This window comes from Prunus avium, chromosome 1, assembly GCF_965620075.1.
Source record: "Prunus avium chromosome 1, drPruAviu1.hap1.1, whole genome shotgun sequence".
In the NCBI taxonomy this organism is placed as follows: domain Eukaryota; kingdom Viridiplantae; phylum Streptophyta; class Magnoliopsida; order Rosales; family Rosaceae; genus Prunus; species Prunus avium.
In genome coordinates this window covers 60,530,009-60,553,661 of record NC_142284.1, presented here as the reverse complement: position 1 = coordinate 60,553,661, position 23,653 = coordinate 60,530,009, and the positions used below count along the sequence as shown (strand labels likewise).

General features: G+C 37.4%; 4 protein-coding genes across 7 annotated transcripts; all 4 read left to right on the top strand.

Moving 5' to 3' along the window:
* The first annotated feature begins 1,108 nt into the window (after positions 1-1,108).
* LOC110764827 (uncharacterized) lies at positions 1,109-3,560 on the top strand. The gene is made up of 3 exons (XM_021967861.2): positions 1,109-1,253; positions 1,494-1,700; positions 3,215-3,560. Exons 2-3 carry the CDS (start codon positions 1,515-1,517, stop codon positions 3,404-3,406), a joined length of 378 nt encoding a protein of 125 aa, XP_021823553.1. The 5' UTR covers positions 1,109-1,253; positions 1,494-1,514; the 3' UTR covers positions 3,407-3,560.
* A 1,551-nt stretch (positions 3,561-5,111) lies between these two features.
* Positions 5,112-8,205, top strand: LOC110764863 (putative anion transporter 5). Its single transcript, XM_021967904.2, has 2 exons — positions 5,112-5,355; positions 6,342-8,205. The coding sequence occupies exon 2, from the start codon at positions 6,586-6,588 to the stop codon at positions 7,912-7,914; it is 1,329 nt and encodes a 442-aa protein (XP_021823596.2). The 5' UTR covers positions 5,112-5,355; positions 6,342-6,585; the 3' UTR covers positions 7,915-8,205.
* Positions 8,206-10,707: 2,502 nt separating this feature from the next.
* Positions 10,708-13,805, top strand: LOC148298126 (proteasome subunit beta type-4-like). Of its 2 annotated transcripts, XM_088252265.1 has the most exons (8): positions 10,748-10,777; positions 10,851-10,898; positions 10,983-11,047; positions 11,214-11,290; positions 11,491-11,620; positions 11,756-11,915; positions 12,060-12,245; positions 13,439-13,805. In XM_088252265.1, the coding sequence occupies exons 3-8, from the start codon at positions 10,986-10,988 to the stop codon at positions 13,550-13,552; spliced, it is 729 nt and encodes a 242-aa protein (XP_088108391.1). In that variant the 5' UTR covers positions 10,748-10,777; positions 10,851-10,898; positions 10,983-10,985; the 3' UTR covers positions 13,553-13,805. The 2 variants fall into 2 exon arrangements, with proteins under 2 accessions (XP_088108389.1, XP_088108391.1); XM_088252263.1 differs by lacking the exon at positions 10,851-10,898 and having other exon boundaries at positions 10,708-10,777.
* Positions 13,806-17,425: 3,620 nt separating this feature from the next.
* On the top strand, positions 17,426-23,259 carry LOC148298125 (TMV resistance protein N-like). 3 transcript variants are annotated; one of them, XM_088252661.1, is made up of 10 exons: positions 17,426-18,000; positions 18,277-19,393; positions 19,835-19,874; positions 19,944-20,176; positions 20,336-20,651; positions 20,757-21,193; positions 21,327-22,173; positions 22,250-22,497; positions 22,607-22,902; positions 22,999-23,259. In XM_088252661.1, the coding sequence occupies exons 1-10, from the start codon at positions 17,471-17,473 to the stop codon at positions 23,228-23,230; spliced, it is 4,296 nt and encodes a 1,431-aa protein (XP_088108787.1). In that variant the 5' UTR covers positions 17,426-17,470; the 3' UTR covers positions 23,231-23,259. The 3 variants fall into 3 exon arrangements, with proteins under 3 accessions (XP_088108787.1, XP_088108788.1, XP_088108784.1); XM_088252662.1 differs by lacking the exon at positions 21,327-22,173 and having other exon boundaries at positions 19,835-19,875; positions 19,951-20,176; positions 20,336-20,720; positions 20,796-20,948; XM_088252658.1 differs by having other exon boundaries at positions 19,835-20,176; positions 20,336-20,720; positions 20,796-21,193; positions 22,607-22,922; positions 23,016-23,259.
* The last annotated feature ends 394 nt before the right edge of the window (positions 23,260-23,653 follow it).

Sequence of the window (23,653 nt, the reverse complement as noted above, 5' to 3'; positions counted from 1 at the left end):
CTGGAGAAGATGTTTGTAAGGATTGTATTTGTTGTATTGTTTGGCTTTTTTTTTTAACAAAACCGTTGTAATCTCCTTAGAAATTTAAGATAGCTTCTAGGGTGCATTAAGTGGTTACTGGTTTCCAAAGATCTCTCTGTTGAAACACAGGTAAGTTCATTTGCACGCATTCACATGAGTTGATACACGGGAAATTTGGTGGTATTTTTATTTTCGTTTGAAAAAGCTTGGGACACTTTTTTCTTTGTAATTATATAATGTATAAAAATGCCGTCCCTTTTTTTTTTTTGGGTGAAAACCAAGGTATCCCCCGCGCGATTGCGGGGACTAACCCTCGAGGTACTGTCGGGCGCAAAGCGGGGACCTCTCCCAACAAAGTCTGCTCTATTCGCAAGCGCCTGGGATCGAACCCAGGACCTCTTGTGCCGTCCTATTTTTTCAACTATTATTCTATTAATTATTATTTTTTAAATGATTAATTCAAAAATAAGGAGACCTTCCATTCCACACATACATTGCATTTGTGATGTACTTATTTTAATAAGAAACAAAATTAACCAGACCTATAAAGACTAGTGGTTTCACATTTGAATCGCATTTTGATAGTGTGAGAAACTTCTCGTCTTGTAATTTAAACTATCGCTTCAAGCTTGTACTGAAAACAAAACCAAAAACGAAGCAAGCCTCTTTGTTAAATTCCATGGAGACTAGGTTGAATTTATCCAAGGTGTTAAGTTTCTTATACATGCCTGCTGCATTTTGTAAAGCCTGGATTGAATAACGAAACAATGATAAGAAGCGAAAAAATTCACAAAAGAATCACTTATTAGTGACACGCAGAGGAAGGAAGAAGTAAGAGAGAGATGGAGTCATATTTCTACTGAAACCATTTGAATATACATATGCTACGGGAAAGTGATTTTGATCATAAAAGTAACAATAACTTAGTCTTAGAGGCGTTTTGCTGGTCTTGCGACCCCATGGAGTTGCCCACCAGCTGCTCGACGGAAGTCCAGAGAAGAAGAAGCTAAACCTTTTTCTTTTTAAGTGTTTAAACGGCCTAGCAAAACGACATCGTTTTTAATAAAATGACCTGGTTAATACGACGCCGTTTGGGCTAGGACTTGAAAAATTAAAAAGTAGCTTCAGCATATTCAAAACCCTTCCAAAACCCCAATTCTGCAAATTGAGAGATTGGAGAAAGTTCCTTCGGACAGAGATTTCGAGTCTCGGAACGAATCCACCATTTGCAGGTTTCTCTGTTTTTTCTTTCAGTTTCTTTTTCCTCTGCAAGTATGCTTCGTTTTCTCTGGTGATGGATTGTAAATTTGATGGATCAAGTACTCCTAAATTTACTACTGGATCCACGACTGTGCATTGGGGAATTTTCCTCTATGAATACTTGTCTGGCTTTGTTATAGGAGAAATGATAATTCTATGGCTGATTATGTTTTCTTGGTGTTATGTGTGTGTGTTTGTGTTGACCTTTTAAGAGATTAAGTGAAAAGTGAACAATGAACAAGGATAAGATATTCAAGCTAGCCAAGGGCTTCAGGGGAAGGGCCAAGAATTGCATAAGGATTGCCAGAGAGAGGGTGGAGAAGGCCTTGCAGTATTCCTACAGGGATCGCCGCACCAAGAAGCGAGACATGCGCTCCCTGTGGATCCAACGCATCAATGCTGGCACCCGCATCCATGGTGTATGTATCGAATTGTGTCTATTATCTTATATGTGGTTTGAGAGAATTATAGCAGTTTCTCTTTCAATTGGTTTTGGACTTCAATCTAAGTTACCATTTTCCTGCCACTGTTGTTTGCTATGTTTATGTAGTTATCTTTATCCGGTTGAGTTATTCCTGAGTTCCTTTCTATATTGCCTACAACTTGGATGGAATAGACTGAGAGAGAGAAATACATGTGAAGAAAGTGGATGATGAGTATTGATTTGCTCAAAGATTGTTATCTTGAGCAATAGGTAGCCAATCTTTGTATATATAGGTGGTGGTATGGCGGTAGAGTAAAAAGGCCATCCTATTGATATGGCAGTGAGTCAATGACTCTGGTAATGTGGTCTTGTGACTGAGCCTCACCATAAGCCTCACCATCAGTAGGGCATGTAGGTATGCTGATGTGGATTTTCTTTAAGCAAAATGGGAAAGGAATTGTGTCAGGCCATTTTGGTTGAGGATAATTTCAAGAGACCTTTATTCCCAGCTTACCCGTTTTAAGTCACTCTTTGCTTCTCTTCCTTTCCTGTCCCTCTGGCATTCCTTTCAGTCTGAGGTTGCGTTGGAGTCGTATATTGTTGAAAATCCTGATTATTGAAAATTAAGGACTTTAAGTTTTTCAATATGCTGCAGAACAATGAACTTTATATCAGTTTTTTTGGGTTTTAGGAGTTAAAGATGGGAAAACGAGAGACTATTTTTTTGTTAATGTATACATTTTTTCCTCATAGAATAGTAAGAGAAGCATGGGCCATCCATGCCTGGTCATCCTAACTGGGGTAGGGTCTTTTTTGTTAAGTTTTTTTTGCCTTTTTTGTCTAGAGGTTGCTTAAGCATAAAAGATCAAGAGGATTGTTCTTTCTCCAATATTGGTTAACATGGAGAGTAAATGTCTAAGAACTTGGTTAGTGAAAAGTACCTGGAGAAAAGTAAAAATAATAGCATGCGAAATTAAAGGTGCTCATTGGAATTCTTGGAATTGGTTACAAAGATTGTTAGCATGTAAATCCCGTCTGTGGTCTTAAAAACTTTGCTTAATGTTTTCAAATTGACTTCAAGTTTTCAGTTTTGGTTCTCATTGGAATTCTTGGAATTGGTTATAAAGGTTGTTAGCATGTAAATCCTGCCTGTGGTCTTAAGAACTTTGCTTAATGTTTTCAAATTGACTTCAAGTTTTTAGTTTTGACTTGAATATTCTCTGCACTAAAGTAGATCCAAATTATATTTTTATGGTTGGCTTTGGAAAGTCTAGGAAGTTGGGGAAAGCTACAGCAGTTTAGAATTAAGATATAAGGAATCGTATGTATCTTTCTGGACCTTCTGGCCTGAAAGAAGCTGTTGAGCTGTTGGATGGGTAGAAGCTGGAACATATTGCTGATTTGATGATCTTAAGCTATTTGAGTGGTTTTTACGCGATTTCCTGTATAATATATGTTTTCTAGTGTATTCTGATCTCCCTTTTATTTGGGTTTTACTGTTGTCGTCAGGTTAATTATGGGAATTTCATGCATGGGTTGATGAAGGAGAACATTCAGCTGAACAGGAAAGTTTTGTCAGAGCTGTCCATGCACGAACCATACAGTTTCAAGGCCCTAGTAGACATCTCTCGCACAGCCTTCCCTGGGAACAAGAACGTGGTTCATGCTCCCAAAAAGGAAGGCCTTTCAATGCTTGTGTAATTGGCCTTTTAGTTAAATCCATATTTGCTTAATATTTTAGAGCTTGTATGGAACAGAACTTTCTGTGTCTCTCCTTTTTTGGTCGTTTTGTCCGTTAGATTTTGATCAAGATTATTGCATTAACAAGATTTTGATCACTAATATTTTAGATTTTGTCCTTTAGATGTTAATGCAAATTTTAGTGAACCTGCAAGCATTTCTCTTTACTTCCTTCCCCCACCTCCTTATCTGCACTGAGTCCACTTCATTCGGATGGTCGTGTATGCCATAGACGTTCGTTCATGATCACGGTTCTGTACATATGTATTGTGGGAAAAGATAATGAAGTATCTAGAGGAATCATAATAACCTAGTAGGCTGATAAACACATTTTATTTTGAATATATGATGCGCAGATTTTGGGTTCGGTATGTTTGAAAACGGTTATATAAACTCATACCCCCAACATCATAATTTGTGCTTCGAGGCCTTGGCTTGTCAGAAAAACTTAGTGAAATAGGGATAGCATTGTTTTGCTATTCTCAGCTAATTATAGATTGTCACGTGAAAAAGTTATCACGTGTAGCATGCTATGATTGATCAGGGATAGCGAAACAATGCTATTCCCGTTTCCCACTAGTGTTTCTCCTTAGCTATTGCTTTTGACTTCGAGATTCTTTAGTTTTATTTGCCATCATGGCCTTTAATGAAGTATTCTCAAGAGTTGAGTAAGCACTAACTTTGTCTCAAAGAAACACAATTGAATACAGATACACTTGACATCTCGTTTTTATCACGTGAACTGGCAATACAAAGAAATACAAGTTGCAAATTGGAGGGAAATTGGTGAGAATATGAGATGGCCTATTTTCTTACTCATTTAATAATCCTATTAATGGATCAAGGGATACTATCTTATTCACCTAAGTTTAGTCCTTCGTGACATACACAACTAAACACAATTATAGAAAGACTTTCTACATCCAATTACTATTGATACAAAGAATCAGATCAGAACTTGGTAGGATTGTCTTTTGGATCTTCCTCCAAATAGAGTTTTTTCTTCAAAATTACAAAATACTCATAGTTTGACACATGTATGTAAACTTGTTTTTGGTTTTTAATGAGTAACTTTAGTGCCAACAAGGTTTAGTCTAATGAAAAGGGTCTTGACTTGCAGATTAGTGATCTCATGTTCAAACCTCATGCATTTGATGCGTGTGTAAATCCCCCTTCCCCCACCCCCACCGCCCAGTAATTTAGATTATTGCTTGTACTAAAAAAAAGAATAACACTATGTATGTTGGATACAAATTCCACAAAATCTATGAAATGCCTTTTGATTGCCCCGTATTTATTAGGGCATTAACTGCTTAATGGGATAAGAAATCATGACTAACGTGACATTCGTTGCTTGTCCGTTACCAATAATTGAATTGATCTTCTAATTATCCACATGATTGAATTGATCTTCTAATTATCCATATTCGATCTTGCAAGACTCACAGAGCCAATATGTTAAGTGTCCTATATACGTGTTCTCCTCTACTAACTTATGTAAAAGGTGTCGTGCAATCTTATTCAATGCGTGATGAGGAGCATGTTATTAGTTTCCCGAGTATAAGCTCGTGGATAAAATTATTTTTACACACTAAAATTGCTACCTCTTATTTAATTCTTTTGGGTCCCCACTCCCCACTCCCCACCCGAATTCTGAGACGAAGGGGAAAAGCCTAGATATAGACTGTAGTCACTGTAGTGTAGCCCATCCAGCCAATCACACCTGGCCTTAACAGTTTAGACCAAACAAACAATAAAAGATAGAAAGTCCACCCCAAAACAGCACGGACATCCCTCCCTACGATTTGCAGCGGCTCCGATCTCCACTCCAGCCACCCTCCTCACTCCTCACTCCTCACCTTCAGCCACACGCATGCCGCATTGCTGTCGCTGCTGCTGCTGCTAGCTTTGTAAGTTCTTCTTCTTCTTTCTTTATCTTTTTCATCTGAACAATTCTTCGAAATTCTTCCTTTTTTCTTCTCTTCTTCTTCTTCTTCTAAAAATTTCTCTCACATTCTTCCTATCTTCTTCTTCTTCTTCTTCTTCTAAACCCTTCATTTCTTACGTTCTTTCTTCTTTTAATCCTTCATTTCCATTATTTTTCTTCTTTTAATTGAATTTTTAGTCTGCTTGTTTCTAATTTAGGATTTAGGGTTCTTATATAATAATAAAAAATTAGGGATTTAGGAATTTTGACATTACAGACTTGTGGGGTGGAAATGTATGGAATAACATTTGCTTCTATTGCTTGTGCTTTGATATTCAATAGCAAGGAACTGGATTTTGAAGTTTTTGAACTTGATCATTGAATGACTGCTATTTCTGTGTATTTGTAAATTGTAATAGCTTCTGAAAAGTGAAAAATATAGAGACTAGTAGTCATTGAAGATTCAAATGGACAGCGAAACTATTAACATAAGAAGGGACAGTGAAGGGACTTCTTTTATAGTTTAGTTAAGAACTTTGGGCTTCCTTTTAGTGTGTACATGAATAGCTTTCTCAGTGCAAAAGGCTGTTAATTTACTCATGTGTTTTCTTCTAAAAAAAAAGTGGCCACCAAGAAATGAAAGAATCTCATGGGTGTGATTAACGGTTTCCGTAAAATTGGAGAAAAACAAAGGAGGCTCTGTCGGAGTTTCAATTGAGGAAAATTGGCTTAAAACTTCGGCCCAACCCACTTTTAAATACTGGGTCCATGCCTTCCACAAAGTAGTCGTCGATCTTCTAACTTCGCTTTCTTGCATCTTGGAAGCTCCTGTACACCAAAGGTGTAGGCTTTTTGGGATATATGCTTTCTATGTTTGAAAAGAATTTGCAAGTTCGTTACTTGATTGTTTTGTATGTTGTTATGATGTCCAATTCAAACAAGTTGTTTACTTATCCTTTTCTGCTGCAGATTCCACCAACATATCTAAGCGTTTGATTTGTAATAGTTGTGAAGCTGCTGCTTTGCTCTTCTGAACCATTTCTAACTGAAACGTTAGCTGTTAAAAGTCAGCTCATCTAAAGACATCAAACATAATTGCTGCAGTTGATGACACTGTCGGAGTCGATTCTTCTAAAGAAAATTGAAAATTTTGGCTCATCTGAAGGCAATTTTGGCAATGTTAAGTACTTATTAATGTCACTAAGGGTGAAGTATGACGACAATGAAATTTCCAAAGCGTTACTTAGTCGTCATATTGACCTTCATCAGCACATCCGTTTGCTATATAGAACGTGTCGGGTTTTCAATTGCGTACACTGTTGCCGCTGATGCTGCTGGGGTAAATCAATCAAGTAAAGGCACAATTCTTTCTACATTCTATTATGGCTATGCTTGTTCACAAGTGCCTGGTGGCTGGGCAGCTCAGAAAATCGGGGGAAGGAAGGTTCTTCTCCTTTCATTTGTGTTATGGTCATCGACTTGTGCATTGATTCCTTTGGACCCTAATCGAGTCTTTGTCATGGTGATTGCTAGATTGCTTGTTGGTGTTGCACAAGGTTTCATCTTCCCCTCAATCCACACAGTTCTAGCACAGTGGGTTCCACCACACGAAAGATCCAGATCTGTTTCTCTTACAACTTCTGGTATGTACCTCGGTGCTGCGGCAGGAATGCTTTTCCTTCCAAGCCTTGTAAAGTATAGAGGCCCCCAATCCGTCTTTCTTGCTGAGGCAGCACTAGGAGCCATGTGGTCTTTGCTTTGGTTTAAGTATGCCAGTGACCCACCTCGCTCTGAACATCCAAAAGCCACAGCTGCTGGTTTCGGGGAATCAATGCTGCCAATCAAAGGAAGTCAAAAGTTGAAACTAGAAAATGGAGGAAGTTCTGTCAGAACTGCCAAAATTCCATGGAAGAAAATTTTACTCAGTTTGCCAGTCTGGGCAATTGTGGTTAATAATTTCACGTTCCATTATGCTTTATATGTGTTAATGAACTGGCTGCCGACATACTTTGAATTGGGCCTCCAGCTTAGCCTTCAGGAAATGGGTTCTTCTAAGATGTTGCCGTATCTCAACATGTTTATTTTCTCAAATATAGGTGGGGTGGTTGCTGATCACTTGGTCACCAAGAGAATCTTGTCTGTGACTAGAACCCGGAAGCTCTTGAACACCATCGGGTTCATAGTTGCTTCTCTTGCATTGATGGCAATTCCCATATTCAGAACATCTGGTGGGGCTGTTCTCTGCTCTTCTGTGGCTCTCGGTTTCTTGGCACTTGGGAGAGCTGGTTTTGCAGTGAATCACATGGATATTGCCCCGAGATATGCAGGCATTGTGATGGGAGTTTCTAACACTGCTGGTACGTTAGCTGGCATTATTGGAGTTGATCTGACCGGCAAACTTCTTGAAGCTGCAAGAACTGTTGATTCGAGTCTTTCAAGTGCAGAGAGCTGGAGAGTGGTGTTTTTCATTCCGGGTTTGCTTTGCATTTTTAGTTCTTTAGTATTTTTACTATTCTCAACAGGGGAGAGAATTTTTGACTGAGATAGGCTTTTGCATGCGAACCTCTCGAAGCTCCTCAATCGGTATTCGGATTCTTCATTTATAATTGTTTGTGCAATGAGGCTGCTGATGTAGTAGTGTAGCATATAATTGTTGCCTTGGGAAAACATATGAACTTAAAAGCGCCATAAAAGATTGGTATCTAGAAATAGCAGGTCATATGTGGGGATTACAATGCATGCTTAATAAGCTCTCTGATTGCTTCCAGCATATAATTCTTGTGTATGAAGGATAGATGAAATTAATAAGCTCATAAACAATCTGAAATGGTCAGCCTAAACCTGCAAATTATCGATTTTTATAATGTATTTGTTAAATTTGATTCCATCCCTATACCAGGTTTCATCTGGTTAGTGGAAATGTTGTTTGTTTGTGGAATATCCAGTTGTAATTGACAGACAATTGATACAATAAAAGAATTAGTGATGGTTCTATAAACTTGTGCAACTCCGTATCATGTCCTGGGTTAGGCTTCCTTTGATTTCTTTTTTATATTTCGGATCGAACGTGAGGCCTCTTCCAACTAAGTGCACATCGCATTCTACAAGATTATGCTACATTGAGTTAGTTTCTATGGAGTTTCGTCCTAGTTGTAACTTTTGGTGATAATTTTGTTTGTCATTTTCAGTTTTCATTTTTTAGTTAGAGATGGAAGTAAAGCATATAGGGAAAAATGAAAAAAAAACTTAAGAAACTTTTGTTTTCATTTTCATAAGCACTAGCCCCTTGGCACACATGTGCCAATTGGTTTTCATTTATTTTTTTTCAGAATTAAGAAAAAATAACGTGGGTAGTTATGTTCCATAAAAGTAGGACCTATTATTTGATTTTGTTTTGTTTTTAATTTTTTTTAATATGAAAAAATGTGAATTTACCATATTATCCTCATTTAATTAATAATTTCAATTCTTAATGTTTGAATTAACCAAGGACATTTTCTGATATTTTTAATGTTTCATCATTCTCTGCCTTTTGCTTTCTATATATTAGGGGTGTAAGTTGGATTGGAAAATCCGATTCTTACCGATTACGGTCCGAATATTTCCAAAAAAAATCCGACTCCGATAAATCCAATATTCGAAAATGCCGAATTCGATATTATCCGATAAATGCAGAAAATTCCACAATTTTGATCCAAAAAAATTCCGAAGTTTACCGAACCCATTCCGATTCGATTTTTCCAAAGTTTTCCATAAAATTCCATAATTCTTATTATAATTGCATTAATTTTAGTGTATAGTTCTTATATATGTGTTCATTTCTTAGGTCACATACAAATATTCATATATATAAAATAGGCTTTGCCAAAAAATATATTAAACATAATAGTTTATAACTTTAAGAGTATATATTTTTGGCAAATGTGCTTGTTTGAATATAACAAAAATGCATATGTGTGCTTGTTATATCAAAACGTACTATATATGTGGTAAATGTAGGGTATACTATTCCATTTTGTATTTTATGTATGTATGAATTTTAAAATTTTAAACTATCTTCATTTAAACTTTTAATTACATGAAACACCAGATATAATATAAATATATTCATTGGAGCTTGACAATTATAGTATTCCGATTGTATAGAGCAAGACTAACATATTAAGATATTGAATGAACAAAGAGTATTAGTTCCTTTTGTAAACTTTTAATCCATTATGTTATTTTTAAAATTTCCATCATGTACACAACTCAACCTCCCATTCGTATTTCCACCACTTTAGATTCCTGTTATATGTACACCCTCTTATAAGGCTTCATTTGGACGAAGAGATTCTAAATCCATGTATGCCAAAATTTGCACAATAATGAAAATAAAATAAAATAATTCAAAAGTCCAACTTAAGCTTCCTTGCACACATTCTCTCTCTTTTATATATATGATATATTAAAATTAAAAACCTTTTTTTATCAGAAATTTAAATAAATAAATAAAAAGTAAAGAGCTAAATAAATAAAATTAAAAGTAAAAAAAACAAAACGCTCCATCTCCCACTTATCTCTCCCTCTTTCTTTTCTTTATTTAATTTCTCAATTTCCCACTTACCCTCATTTCATTTGTTTATTTTCCCCCTCTCTCTCTTTCAATACTCATGTTTCTAACCCTAAGTAACCCATCTTTTTCTTTTTCTTTTTTTCCATTTGTAGCCGCCGCACCCTTTAGGTTTTTTTTTTTCTCGCTTGGGTTCGATTGGTTAGTCGACTGATTGGGTTTAATTGTGTTCTGTTTGACAGTGATGCTTGTGCTTTGTCTTTGGAGATGTTGAATTCATATGGTGTGAAAAAGCTGAGTTATTAGGTGGAGGGATGGTTATGTTTTGAAGAATTCAAAACTTCGGAATGGGAAAGTTCCGAATTTATCCGGAATTTTTTGGAATCGAAATCAGAAGTGTTTATTGAATTCTGAAGGGTTTTGGATGGAAATTGGAATGGCTATTTCCGATTCGATCCGGCCGAATTACAGGCTTAGTTATAAGCTTTGGTATTTGGGTTGTCAGATTTTAGAGGCTTGTATTTTCTCCCCAGCCGTTGAGATCACTTAAATGGCTGAGATGGAGCCTCAAATAGTTCCGACCTTAGCTGCGCGCTAAATTCAAAATCTTCAAACTGGGTTGGACCTAAATTATAGTTGAGCGTGAACTTTTTTTCCAATTCCACTGAGTGGGCTTAATCTAAAGTCTTAGCCCACCCATTTCCACATGTACTACCCAAATCCAGTAAATTGAACCGGGTTTTTAATTTCTTGAGCGAAAGGAAAAGGAAAATAAAAAAGATCCAACAGCCTATGATCGAACAGCGCTGCGAGAGAGATCCCTCTCTGTATTCTTCACTTTTAGTTTCTTGAGGTTCGTGTCTCTATCCTCCTGCTCTTGCTTTAAGTTTTTGTACCTGTTTAAATGTTTGTGGCGAAATTAATAGGTGTTGCTTTCCATAATTGTTACCTCAACATTTAGAGAACAAAAACGAGTGAGTTTCCACTCTCTATCTTATTTCCACAACCCGGATTTTTGTTTCATTAATTTGATTTTGAATTTGTGATTTTTTGAGCAGTTAATGGAGTTGAACCAATCCAAACCCGGCCTACTGTGCAACCCTGGAGCTTCTCAGAGAACCTTGTATTCTATTCTCACACTTTCTCGCTTTTCTCATTTTTATTGTTACATTTATGATGCGTATTTTTGGTATGTGTAGACCTTATGGTATTTTGGGTTTTAGGGATTTTGCTTTCTATGTGACATTTCAATCCTTTAATTCTTTTTTTTTAAATATAATTTTTTGAAGGTACCCATATGTAACCGGTACATCTGTGGTGGCTCTGAAGTACAAAGATGGAATTTTGATGGCTGCTGATATGGGAGGTTAGATGCCAATCCAATTTAGATTGTGTTTCAAATTTTAATTATTTTTTGACATAAAGGTTAAAGTCCATCGCTTTATGAACAATGCTCATCATCTCTTCTTTTGCTGTTTACATTGCAAAAGTTAGACACCCATGTATGTTCCTTTTCATTTTTCTGTTTAGGTTTGTAACTATATCAAATGATGCATTTACTAATAGGTTCTTATGGGTCTACCCTGCGATACAAGAGTGTGGAACGAATGAAGCCTATTGGAAAGCATTCTCTTCTTGGTGCAAGTGGAGAAATAAGTGACTTTCAAGAGCTATTACGTTATCTTGATGAGCTCATGTAAGCATTGTTCTCAAGAAAAATTATGCAGAAGATACCTTCTCTAATGCTTTCATTGTGATTTTTGCTATGCTTCTTGGTATCATTTGCAACTGGAGTTAAAAAGATTATTCATTTTGAGTTTTATGGTTGTAGCCTATATGACAACATGTGGGATGATGGCAACTCTTTGGGACCTAAAGAGGTCCACAACTATTTGACCCGTGTGATGTACAATAGGCGTAACAAGTTCAATCCACTGTGGAACTCTCTTGTCCTTGGTGGAGTGAAAAAAGGACAGAAGTACCTTGGCATGGTAGGCCTCATATAATCCTTCCCTTAACGCGTTGTAGCATGCTGTGTGCAATTAGGAAAGCTGATTATTTATTTATCTATTCAAGAATAAAGTTTCTGAATGAGCTGACTTAGTTACTTGTCATATTCTTTTATCCCTATCCAGGTTAGCATGATAGGTGTAAATTTTGAGGACAATCATGTAGCTACAGGATTTGGAAATCACCTTGCACGGCCTATTCTTCGTGATGAATGGCATGAGAACTTGACTTTTGAAGAGGGAGTAAAGCTACTGGAGAAATGCATGCGTGTCCTTCTCTATCGTGATCGGTCTGCTGTCAACAAGCTTCAGGTATAGTAATTAATTAATCTTATTTACTCTATCTTCTGTCATCCTATAATAATAACAGTGCTATAAGCTATCGATTCCATAATATTAAGGCTTGTAAGAAATGATGATTTGACTAGCAATTGCTGAGAGCCTTCTTATCTATCTATCTTTTTATTTATTTTTTATCTGCCATATAATTCACCTATCTGTTATCTTTAATCGTCTTCAACATTTATAAACCTTTTTAAATATGAAACCTGGTAAACCTTTTTAAATATATTTGAAGTGTTTTGTTTTTCTATGTTTGTAACTTCTCTCTCTCTCTCTCTCTCTCTCTCTCTCTCTCTCTCTCTCTCTCTCTCTCTCATACACATGTTCAAATAGGTTTTCACTAAACTTTTGTCACTCTTGATCTTACTAGTTTGTCATGTAAGAAACTCTTATGAGCCTGATAAGTATTGTAATTCCCTTTCACTGGTGAAGTGCTAGTTATTTACCGGAAAGTGTTTAAAGTGGAGACAGAGGAAAGGAAAGGAAAAGTATTATGCTAATGAACATGATTGCATGGTTTTGATTTCAATTTTCTGTCGGAATATTTTCCTATTTCTACCCAACAAGTTTTCTAACATCTGTTCTGTATATATTTTATGCAAATCAGAAATCACATTGTACAATGAGTTGCTTGGTAGAATTTACTCATCGTTTCTATTGGTCATACTTATAAAAGGAAGGATTTAGGTGATAATGGGTCATTTAAGAGGGAAATTGTTTTCGATCTTTGGATGTGCTTAATGCTAGATATTGTCTGGTTATGAACATCACATGATTTTAAACACCACCTTCGTCTTAGAAGAGGTGCTGAAGGTTTGTGGCGTATGTTTGTGGATTTAGTTTGGTGTGAAACAATTTCCTCCGTTTTGCCTCCTTTGCTAGTAAAGTGAAAACACTTATTTCTAGAAAGTTCTGTTAGTAAAGTGATATTGCACATTTGCACACATCAGATAATTGCAATGAGATATTATTTTTGTTTTTAAAAGTGAAACTAATAGTTTGAAATTGGCATAGTAGTTGCAAGGCCAAAATGGAAAATCCAACAATCAGTGTTTAAGGATCTTGATAATTTTGTGCATTGTAAGGGTGGAGTGTATTGTTTTGCTTGAACATGGATTGGCACTTTCTTGTAAGATGACACACTTTAAATTTTGAAATTGCAGATTTCCAAAATCACTGAAGAAGGTGTAACCATCTCTCAGCCCTACTCTTTGAAGACTTTCTGGGGTTTCTCTGCTTTCGAAAATCCAACATTGGGTGCTGAAGGATCATGGTAGTTGAATAGAGGCATGGCTACTGAACATGAAACAGCCAACTAGGAGCTAAGTTGAACTTTAATGTGTTTCTACAGTTATTGGAACCAAGAATTTGTAACAGTGTTGACTCGAATATAGCTGGTTGGCTTTTGAGAAACATTTTATCTATAATACCCATCGTTTTCTTAAATTTGGTGTTGCAGCATCCAACGAGTCTGAACTTATTGTAGTGACACTTAAAGCAATGTCTATTTTCCTTTGAATCATTTGGCCAGTATGTGGTTTGAAGATCATATAATCGGTTGCGGAATACATACATGCATACATTTATATATATATATGTGCAATAATAGGAATAGGAATTCTATCTGGCATCTGATTTTCTCTGTTTTCATACAAAATAGTGGTTTTTTCTAGAATTTTTGGGATACTGGGGACAATAGGAGGATATCATGGATTGTTGTTAAGCAGGAGAAATGAGTTCTTGTTTGTTCTACACGGTTATTGAAGCTCCACAGTGCTTCTTTGTGGTTGGAGTGTGTTTTTTAAGTTGAGCTAGGAGGGGATGGTTTTAATCAGTCTTAGTTTGACAATTGGAAAGTTTCTTTAGATTATAAAATATTTTTGGAGCCGTCAGATGTGAAATGTATGATCTAAATTCTTTGTGATGAGACAATTATATTTATGCTCTCCAGATGAAAGGCAAACTGTCGGAAGCTTGAAACACTTGACCAAAAATGTTAACGTCCTGGGTTATTGTTGCGAAGAAAATTAGCGTTTTACAAGAATAGATTATTGCTTCAATGTCATAACGCAAACAGTATCATTTTGACGGATAATGTTTACTGATAAAACATTGTCGATTGAACATACATTGTAAGTTTATAGCGTGGTAATGGAACACTGCCACGTGATATGACCAATCTATGTGCTAAACTCACCATTAATTTTTTTGGCATCATCACCATCTGGGCTGTTAGAAACATACTTACTGGACTTGACTTAACATACAAATTGGGCTTGGTTTAGACCCAAATGCATGAAGCAAATCTTATTGCTTTGTCTCTAACCATAACACCGTCGCCTCACCAACTCAGTAATTGCTTCGATTTGCCGATCGATAATCTTCGGTGAATGAGAAGTGAGATTCTCAATCGCCAAAACATTGGGGGATTGAGATGCCTACTCGCCTGCGACGACCTCGTTTGGGTTTCTCCGTTCCGAAGCCCGCTTGTTTTATGAGTTTGACTGCGGGCATCTGCACTCGTTGATGGTTTCTCATTTTCTCTTGCATATTTTCATTATATCTTTGATATAAATTTGAAACTAAAAATTAAATGCTTAATAACAATTTCATATCTTCATCAATCTTTAACAAATCCTCTAGAAGTAAGCACATTATGAAATCAGGAGAAAACATCCATGAAGTCAGGCCTTTCTGAACTATTCAATTCAATTATGCTTCTGCAAAACAAGGTCAACTTTGGGCACCAACTTGCTAACCAACTCTCTAATAGAGGTGGAGCCTGCCAATACAACGGGTCCCACGCTCTATTAGAGAGTTGATGAACAAGTTTGTGCCCAAAGTTGGTGCCTCGAGCATTTTCCGTTATATATATACAAAACCCCAACTGGATAAGCATTGCGAACTTCGAGGACATGCCGCGCGTATCTATATCAACTTTTCAATAGAAATTCAATGCATTATATTTTCCTTAAGAAAACTAGTGGTAGATAAGGTGATTACAATAAATTTGTAATCTTTATATATACTATATGTCTCCATTTTGAGTTATTTACACTAACATCTCATGAGATTTTTGACTTTTTCACAAAATTGATTGAGGTTTTAGAAATTACAAGAACATCCTTTGAGGTTTTAAATTGTTTTCACAAAACTCATTTTCATTGATTTTTCATCCAAAGATTGATGATTTTATACAAAAAAATTCTCCAAATGACAAAGTTGGCTTTTGAGATTAGATTGCATATATTTCATTGAGGTTAATTTTGTCATTTACATAAGTTTTTTTTTTATATAAATGAAATCATTAAACGAAAAAAAATTTGTGAAAACAAAAAGACTTATGTTTTTCTTCTTCTTTTCTCTTTTTCTTTTGTGATTGGGCATTGTGCTCGTCTCTTCCCTCTCCTTTTTTTTTTTTTGATAAACATAGGGGGCAAAGCCCCAAGAACAAACAAAAAAGAGACTTAAGAACAAATTAAACGGGATCTGGGAATCCCAATCAAGTCCTCATCCAAGAGGTCACTTGCCCAAGGAGGAGCAATATCAAGGACACAAACACCAAGGTCCAGGTTGTGACTCCAATTAGCAAGCCTATCTGCGACACAATTTATCTCCCTGTAAATGTGATGGACCACACAATCCCCAATTTGCTTCATTAGATCACAACAGCTATTAATTAAGGGAGCAAGAGGATGGCAATCCAAGTGATCAGCTTTGTGGATAAGTTGCACAGTCACAACTGAATCCAACTCCACAATAAGTTTAGACAACCCCTTTGACACAGCCAGCTTCAAACCAAAATATAAACCCCAACACTCAGCGTCCAACACCTGGCCCATTCCCAGATTCACAGAGAAGCCACTTATCCACTTGCCATGCTCATCTCTGATAACACCTCCAGCCCCAATACAACCCGAGGCCATACGCCTGGACCCATCGACATTGAGTTTACAATAGCCAGTGCTAGGAGGAACCCAGACAAAGAAAGCTTGAACTTTCTGACTGTGCCCAATGCTATTATGGATGATTTGGAACCATTCATTAGCAGCATAGACAATTACACGCCTAGGAGTATAAGGGAGATCCTCTTTATCCTTGAAGATGAAATTGTTTCGCCACTTCCAAATGTACCAACAGGTGAAAACAAAGACAACACTCCAGGGTAGCTGACCAGACCAATTACCTTTAGCAAAAATATTGCTCAGAAGCCAAGGTTGAGTGTCAGCAAGGAAGAAGTGGGGATTGTGGTTGGGCTGGAGGATGGAATTCCAAACAGAACGGGCTCGAGGGCAATCCCTAAGGCCAAGTCCAGCGGGAGCACAAAACCGGGCAAAAGGCAGCCCAGTCAAGCCAAACAGGCCTCCAGCGCGCAGCCTCAAGCCCGGGCAAGTGGTGGGTTCCACCAACCTGGGCAAGCCCACAGGCAGATCTTGCCTGGGCTGCAGCCCGAAGGGGCTGATGCCAGCGTTGATGTCACGCTGATGTTAGTGAGCAAAAAAATTCAAAAAAATTCAATTTTTTTATTATAAAAAATACCAACAAATTATGGATGTTTTCCCTATAAATACATAACAATTTTATTCACTTTCTAAATTGTTTATATTTTGTTGCATAATCTTTTTTTTTTTCTTGCCCTTGCCCTAGCCTTCATGGGTGGAACCAACTAAGGCAAGGCTGCCACTATTCACATGAATAGTGGCAGCCCTTGCCTTGCCTTGCCCTTGCCCTAGCCTTCATGAGTGGACTTGCTCTAAGAATGTGAATAATGGACTCAGAGAACCAACCACAGTCATCGCAGGTAGGGTCCACAGCAATCTGTCTAATAACTCTCTGTTCATTGGACAAAATTTTACCATGGAGCTCTTCCCTCTCCTTTCATGCCTCTTTCCCCTATGCTTCCTTGCATTTTCCTGACCTTCAATCTTAGCCGTCCAGTAGATCGTGTAGCCAATAAGATATTATATTTTCACTGTTCTCCCCACATGGGAACTTTTGCTTTTGTTGACTGAAACGTTTGAGGACCTTGACTACGCGTATTTCGAATTTATTCATCTGCGCTGCAACACACAAACCAGTGACCACTGCCCAGAAAAAAATAATTGATTATGAAATAACTTCTTCTGCTCAAGTCGGATTGGAAGGCCAACTTGTGCATAATTTGTTGCTGGTCTGATCTGAACCAGTATCAATTAATGGATGCCAGGAAAGCCCATAAAGCCTCCTCTTCATCCTCACCATCTTCCTCGTCAAAACGTTGGAAGTACCAAGTGTTCTTGAGCTTCAGAGGTGAAGACACACGCAAGGGCTTCACGGGCCACCTCCACGCAGCATTATCTGATGACGGAATCCGCGCCTTTCTTGACGACAACGAGCTAAAAAGAGCGGAATTTATAAAAACCCAACTGGAGCAGGCAATCGACGGGTCCATGATCTCCATAATTGTCTTCTCCAAGAGTTATGCCGATTCCAGTTGGTGTCTTGACGAGCTGGTGAAGATCATGGAGTGTAGAGAAAGATTGGGGCAACAGGTTATTCCATTGTTCTATGATGTTGATGCTTCAGATGTCCGGAAACAAACTGGTAGTTTTAAGCAGGCATTTGAGAAACATGAAGCGGGCATATGTGAAGGTAAACATGAGAAAGAAAAGGTACAGCGGTGGAGAAATGCTCTCACTCAAGCTGCAGATTTGTGTGGGGAAGATCTTAAAAATGCTGACAATGGGTAATTACTAATTTCTTGTTCCTTGGGTTATCATCTCCTTACTTGAAAACCATATGTTTTCTGTCCTTTTTGTTTTTGTTTTTCCAACTATGTTTTTCCAACCATATTCATTCTTTCTTATTTGATAATGTTAAATCCCAATCTTAATTGTTAACTCTGTATAAAAAAGGAAAATAATTTGGTCATTCTAAATTATTAAGTTAGGGATTCAATTTAACCTTGTAGTTTGTTCCACATCGAATGATTCGTAGTTCTGCTTCTTTGTTTAATTGCCAGGCATGAAGCAAAGTTTATCAAGAAAATTCTTGGGGAGGTTAATAAGCAGTTGTACAGCAAATACCAATTAGACAACGAACACCTTGTCGGAATTACTTCTCGGGTGAAGGTTTTGAGTAATCTCTTAGATATTGAAAAATCAGGTTCTAAGGATGTTGTTCGCATGATTGGTATTTTGGGGATGGGCGGCATTGGGAAAACAACGATTGCCAAAACCATTTATAACAAATTTGAACGTATCTTTGAAGGTAGGAGTTTCCTTGCAGACGTGAGGGAAGTATTTGCAAACCAACGCAGTAATGGTCTGGTTGGTTTGCAACAACAACTTCTAAATAATATCTTGAACGTATCTTTGAAGGTTGATTCTGTTGATGTTGGGATCACTGTGATACAAGAAAGACTTCGCTGTAAAAGAGTACTTGTCATAATTGACGATGCAGATGATCTACAGCAACTAAAAGCAATAGCTGGAGCTCGTGATTGGTTTGGTCCTGGAAGTAGAATTGTCATAACAACAAGAAATAAACATTTGCTAGAGCAAGTTGAAGTGGATAGCACATATATGGCTCAAGAAATGGATGAAAAAGAAGCTCTAGAGCTCTTTAGTTGGCATGCCTTTGGAAGTGGTTATCCTGATCAAGAATATCTTGACCTCTCAAAACGAGTAATTCGTTACTGTCGAGGCTTGCCACTAGGACTTCGAGTTGTAGGGTCTTTTCTGATTAAAAGATCCACACTGGAGTGGGAAAGCCATTTGGAGAAATTGCAAAGAAGTCCTGATGGAGATATTCAAAAAATACTCAGAATAAGCTATGATGGGCTACCTGATCATACAATGAGAAAGATATTCCTTGATATATCTTGTTTCTTTATTGGAATGGACAAGGACTATGTCACACAAATATTAGATGGATGTAAATTTTCTGCAGTGATAGGAATCAGGGTCCTCATTCAACATTGCCTTGTAACTGTTAGTGCGCAAAACAAGCTGATGATGCATGATTTGCTTCGAGACATGGGAAGAGAGATCGTTTATGAAAATGCCGCTGATCACCCAGAAAAATTTAGTAGATTGTGGAAATGTGAAGACGTAACAGATGTATTGAGCGATGAATCTGTAAGTACTTTACCACTTAAGTTTTAGAATGCATTATGCAAGAGAAGCATATGTATTCCATGTGTATAATAAATTAAAATATCATTTTCCATATCTTTATTTATTTTTTGTTTAGTACAAGCGATAGTCTAAGCCAAAGTAAAAGAGGGGGTTCTCACACATCCACACTACCAAGGTGCCATATGAATTTGAACTTAAGACCTTAATCTGCAAATTTATACCATTTTTCACTTCGCTAGACTTGTTGCCATTTCTTATATTATATCCATTAAGATCAAAGCTCAATTAGGCATAACCAAAAAAAAAAAAAGTGCTTTGATTGCAAACACAAACTATAGGGTGTAACATGGTCCAATACTATTAATTATACCTTTTGGTTAATACATACACGGATTTTCATGTTTGTAAATCATTTTTCTAACTTGGTATCTTTGTTAACAGGGAACTGAAGAAATTGAAGGAGTTGCTCTACATTGGGATTTGGATCTACATTCAGATCAAAATTCGGATCTAGATTTGGATCCAGATTTGGATCTAGGTTGGTTTAGAGATTTGACTAGATTCAGTGCACAAGCATTTACCAACATGAAAAAACTGAGGTTACTCCGCCTCAGCAACGTAGAGCTCACTGGAGAGTACAAAGATTTTCCCAAAAAGTTAATATGGTTGTGCTGGCGTCATTTTCCTTTAGAGTCGATACCAGATGACTTTCCTACGCAACCAAAACTAGTTGCTTTAGACCTGCAGTATAGCGAACTCAAAATAGTTTGGAAGGATTGCAAGGTATAATAATCTCAACCAAAACTAGTTGTTGTTGGTTCTTTCCTTCTGGTTCTATACATATATTATAGTTCACCTTCTCTTCATTTTGGTTTAATTTCTGTATCAGAGACCTTCCTTTTGGATTTTAATTTCCATTCTAATTTTGTTTTTGTGTAACAGTTGCATCAGAATTTGAAAATCCTTAATCTCAGCCATTCCCCTTGGCTAACAAAATCACCAGACTTTTCAAAACTCCCAAATCTCGAGGAATTGATATTGCGACACTGTGTGAGATTGTCTGAGGTTCACTCATCCATCGGGGATCTTCGAAGACTTTCTTTGGTAAACCTTGAATACTGCTACAGTCTAGAGGATCTCCCACTGAATTTCTATAAATCCAAGTCTGTTGAAACTCTTATACTGAATAAGTGTAGGAGATTTGTAAACTTGGCTGAGGGCTTAGGGGACATGGTATCATTGACAACTCTGAAAGCGTATGAGACAGCCATAAGACAAATACCATCTTCCATATTAAAATTGAAGAAACTGAAAGCTTTATCTTTATGTTATGTGAAAGGGTCGCCATCAACAAATCTTTTGCCTCCTTCATTGCATAGTTTAAGCTCTTTAAGAGAATTAGCTCTTGCAAACTGTAGTTTAACTGATGATGCAGTCCCCAAGGATCTCAGTAGCCTAATTTCCTTAGAAAGGTTAGATCTTGAACGCAATGACTTTTGCATCCTACCAAGCCTCAGTCGTCTTTCACAGCTTCAAGATTTGTCTTTACATAACTGCATAAATCTTCGTGCAATCCCAGATTTACCAACAAATTTGAAAGTCTTAAAAGCGTCTGGCTGCATTGCATTGGAAAAAATGCCAGATTTTTCAGAAATGTCAAATATAAGAGAATTGTATCTACGTGATTCGGGCAAACTCACTGAGATTCCAGGCCTGTATAAGTCATTAAACTCCATGACAAGGATTCATATGGAAAACTGCACTAATCTCACTGCCGATTTTAGGAAGAACATCCTACAGGTCAATCCTTCTCTCTCTCTCTCTCTCTCTCTCTCTCTCTCTCTCACTCACACACACACACATACATCTTTCTCTTTCTATCACATGCAATAAGAATGTATTTCTTATAGAAATTTGGCTCTACATGGTATAGGGATGGACTTCTTGCGGATATGGTGGCATTTTTCTCAGTGGAAATGATATTCCTGATTGGTTCGACTGTGTATATGACGATGATATGTATTTCACTGTGCCTCAAAGTGATGGCCGTAATTTGAAAGGGTTAACTTTGTCCTTCGGGGTCTCTTCCTCTTCAGAATGGTTCAGTCTTCGTTTTCGCATTAGCATTAAAAATATGACCAAGGGTACTAAGCTTGACGCCAGGATCACACCCCTTTCCAGTTGTCGAACTGAGGGTTATTATCTTTGGCAGGGACAATTATCAAATGACGAGCTCAAATTGCAAGACGGTGATAAAGTCTTGATTGAAATAATAGCCGATGATTGGATGAAGGTGAAGAAAACAGGTGTTAGTCTGGTATGGGACAAATTTATGAACGAAAATATGATTGATTACCATCTTTGTGCGTATGAACGACGCCCATCTCAAAATCTGGTCAATGATGATGACATCATTCATGTCGAATGTGATAATCACTTAACAAAATCACCAGACTTGTCATATTTCCCAAATCTAGAGAAGTTGATATTGAAAGGTTGTGTCAACTTGTCCAAGGTTCACTCATCCATCGGGCATCTTGAAAGACTTTCTTTGGTAGATCTTCAAGGCTGCGAAAGCCTAGAGGATCTCCCACTGAATTTCTATAAATCCAAGTCTATTGAAACTCTTATACTTAATGGTTGTAGAAGTTTTGAAGACTTGGCTGAGGGCTTAGGGGACATGGTATCATTGACAACTCTGAAAGCGGATAAGACAGCCATCAGACAAATTCCATCTTCCATAGTAAAATTGAAGAAGTTGAGAATTTTATCTCTATGTGGTGAGAATTTTGAAATTCCATCTTTTACCCCTTTCGTTACATGGCTTAAACTTTTTAATAGAGTTATGTCTTGCAGGCTGCAGAGAACTTCGTGCAATCCCAGATTTACCAACCAATTTGTATGTTCTGAAAGCAAATGGCTGCCCAAAATTGAAAACAATTCCAGATTTTTCAAAAATGTCGAATATGAGAGAATTGTATCTAAGTGATTCGTTCAAACTCACTGAGGTTCCAGGCTTGGATAAGTCATTGAACTCCATGACAAGGATTCATATGGAAGGCTGCACCAATCTGATTGCCGATTTTAGGAACAACATCCTACAGGTCTCTCTCTCTCTCTCTCTCTCCCTCTCTCTCTCTCTCTCTCTCTCTCTCTCTCCCATGTAATGATATATGCATGCATGTATAAGACTGTCTTGCTTCTGGTGTGCAGAGATGGACTTCTTGCGGATTTGGTGGAATTTATTTGAATGGAATTTATGATATTCCTGAGTGGTTCAAATTCGTCAATGATGTGGACAATATCGTCTTCTTTGAAGTTCCTCAAAGAATCATGGGCCTTGATTTCAAAGGGTTGACTTTATGCTTCGTTTACTCTACAGACAGGCGAAAACTCATAGATGTTGGAGTTCCTATTTGCGTTATCGTTAGAAATCTTACCAAACGAACTGCTTTGCACACCAAGATAGCATTTGCCTCTTACAGAAGTCCAGACGGCCATTATCAATTGTCAAACGGACCTAAAGACCATTATCTTGGGCAGAGACAATTGTCAAACCGTTCTCGTTGGCTGGGACAATTGTCAAACCGTTCTCGTTGGCTGAGACAATTGTCAAACGGACCTGAAGACCATTGTCTTTGGCAGGGACAATTGTCAAACGATGTGCTCTGTTTGCAAGGCGGGGACCGAGTCTCCATTTTTGTAAGGCCTGATAATGTTCATTTTGTGAAAGTGAAGAAGACGGGGGTTCATCTAGAATGGGACAAAGTCATGAAGGAAAATATGGATAATCCGGATCCTCATTTGTATGATTTGGAAACAAATGGGGATTTTTGAGGGGGAGTTGATGAGTCCATTTCAAGAAATTGTTGATGGAGGAAGAAAACACCCCTTGCACACCTAAAACTCCATCCCGTTTTCTGGGTTGTGGCTGTAACCGACTGGGTTTTGGTTCTGTGCCCAGAATCAAAGAAGTCCAGATGCAACCTTGAAACCTGAGGAAGAGGTGGAGATGGAGATGGAGATTGAGGCAGAGGCACAAGGAAATAATTACACATAAAAAATAATTTAAAAAACTTTCCATTAACCTCTTGGGTAATCTGATCCTTTCAGTTACAAAGTTAAAATTTTCAATAAGAAAATACTCCAATTATTTGGTAAGATTATGACCCAAATCTATTACAAAAGTTAACAAATTTCAATAGGAAATCTACTTCAATGATTTGGTGATGAGATGACTCAAATAAGAGAGCCATGCAG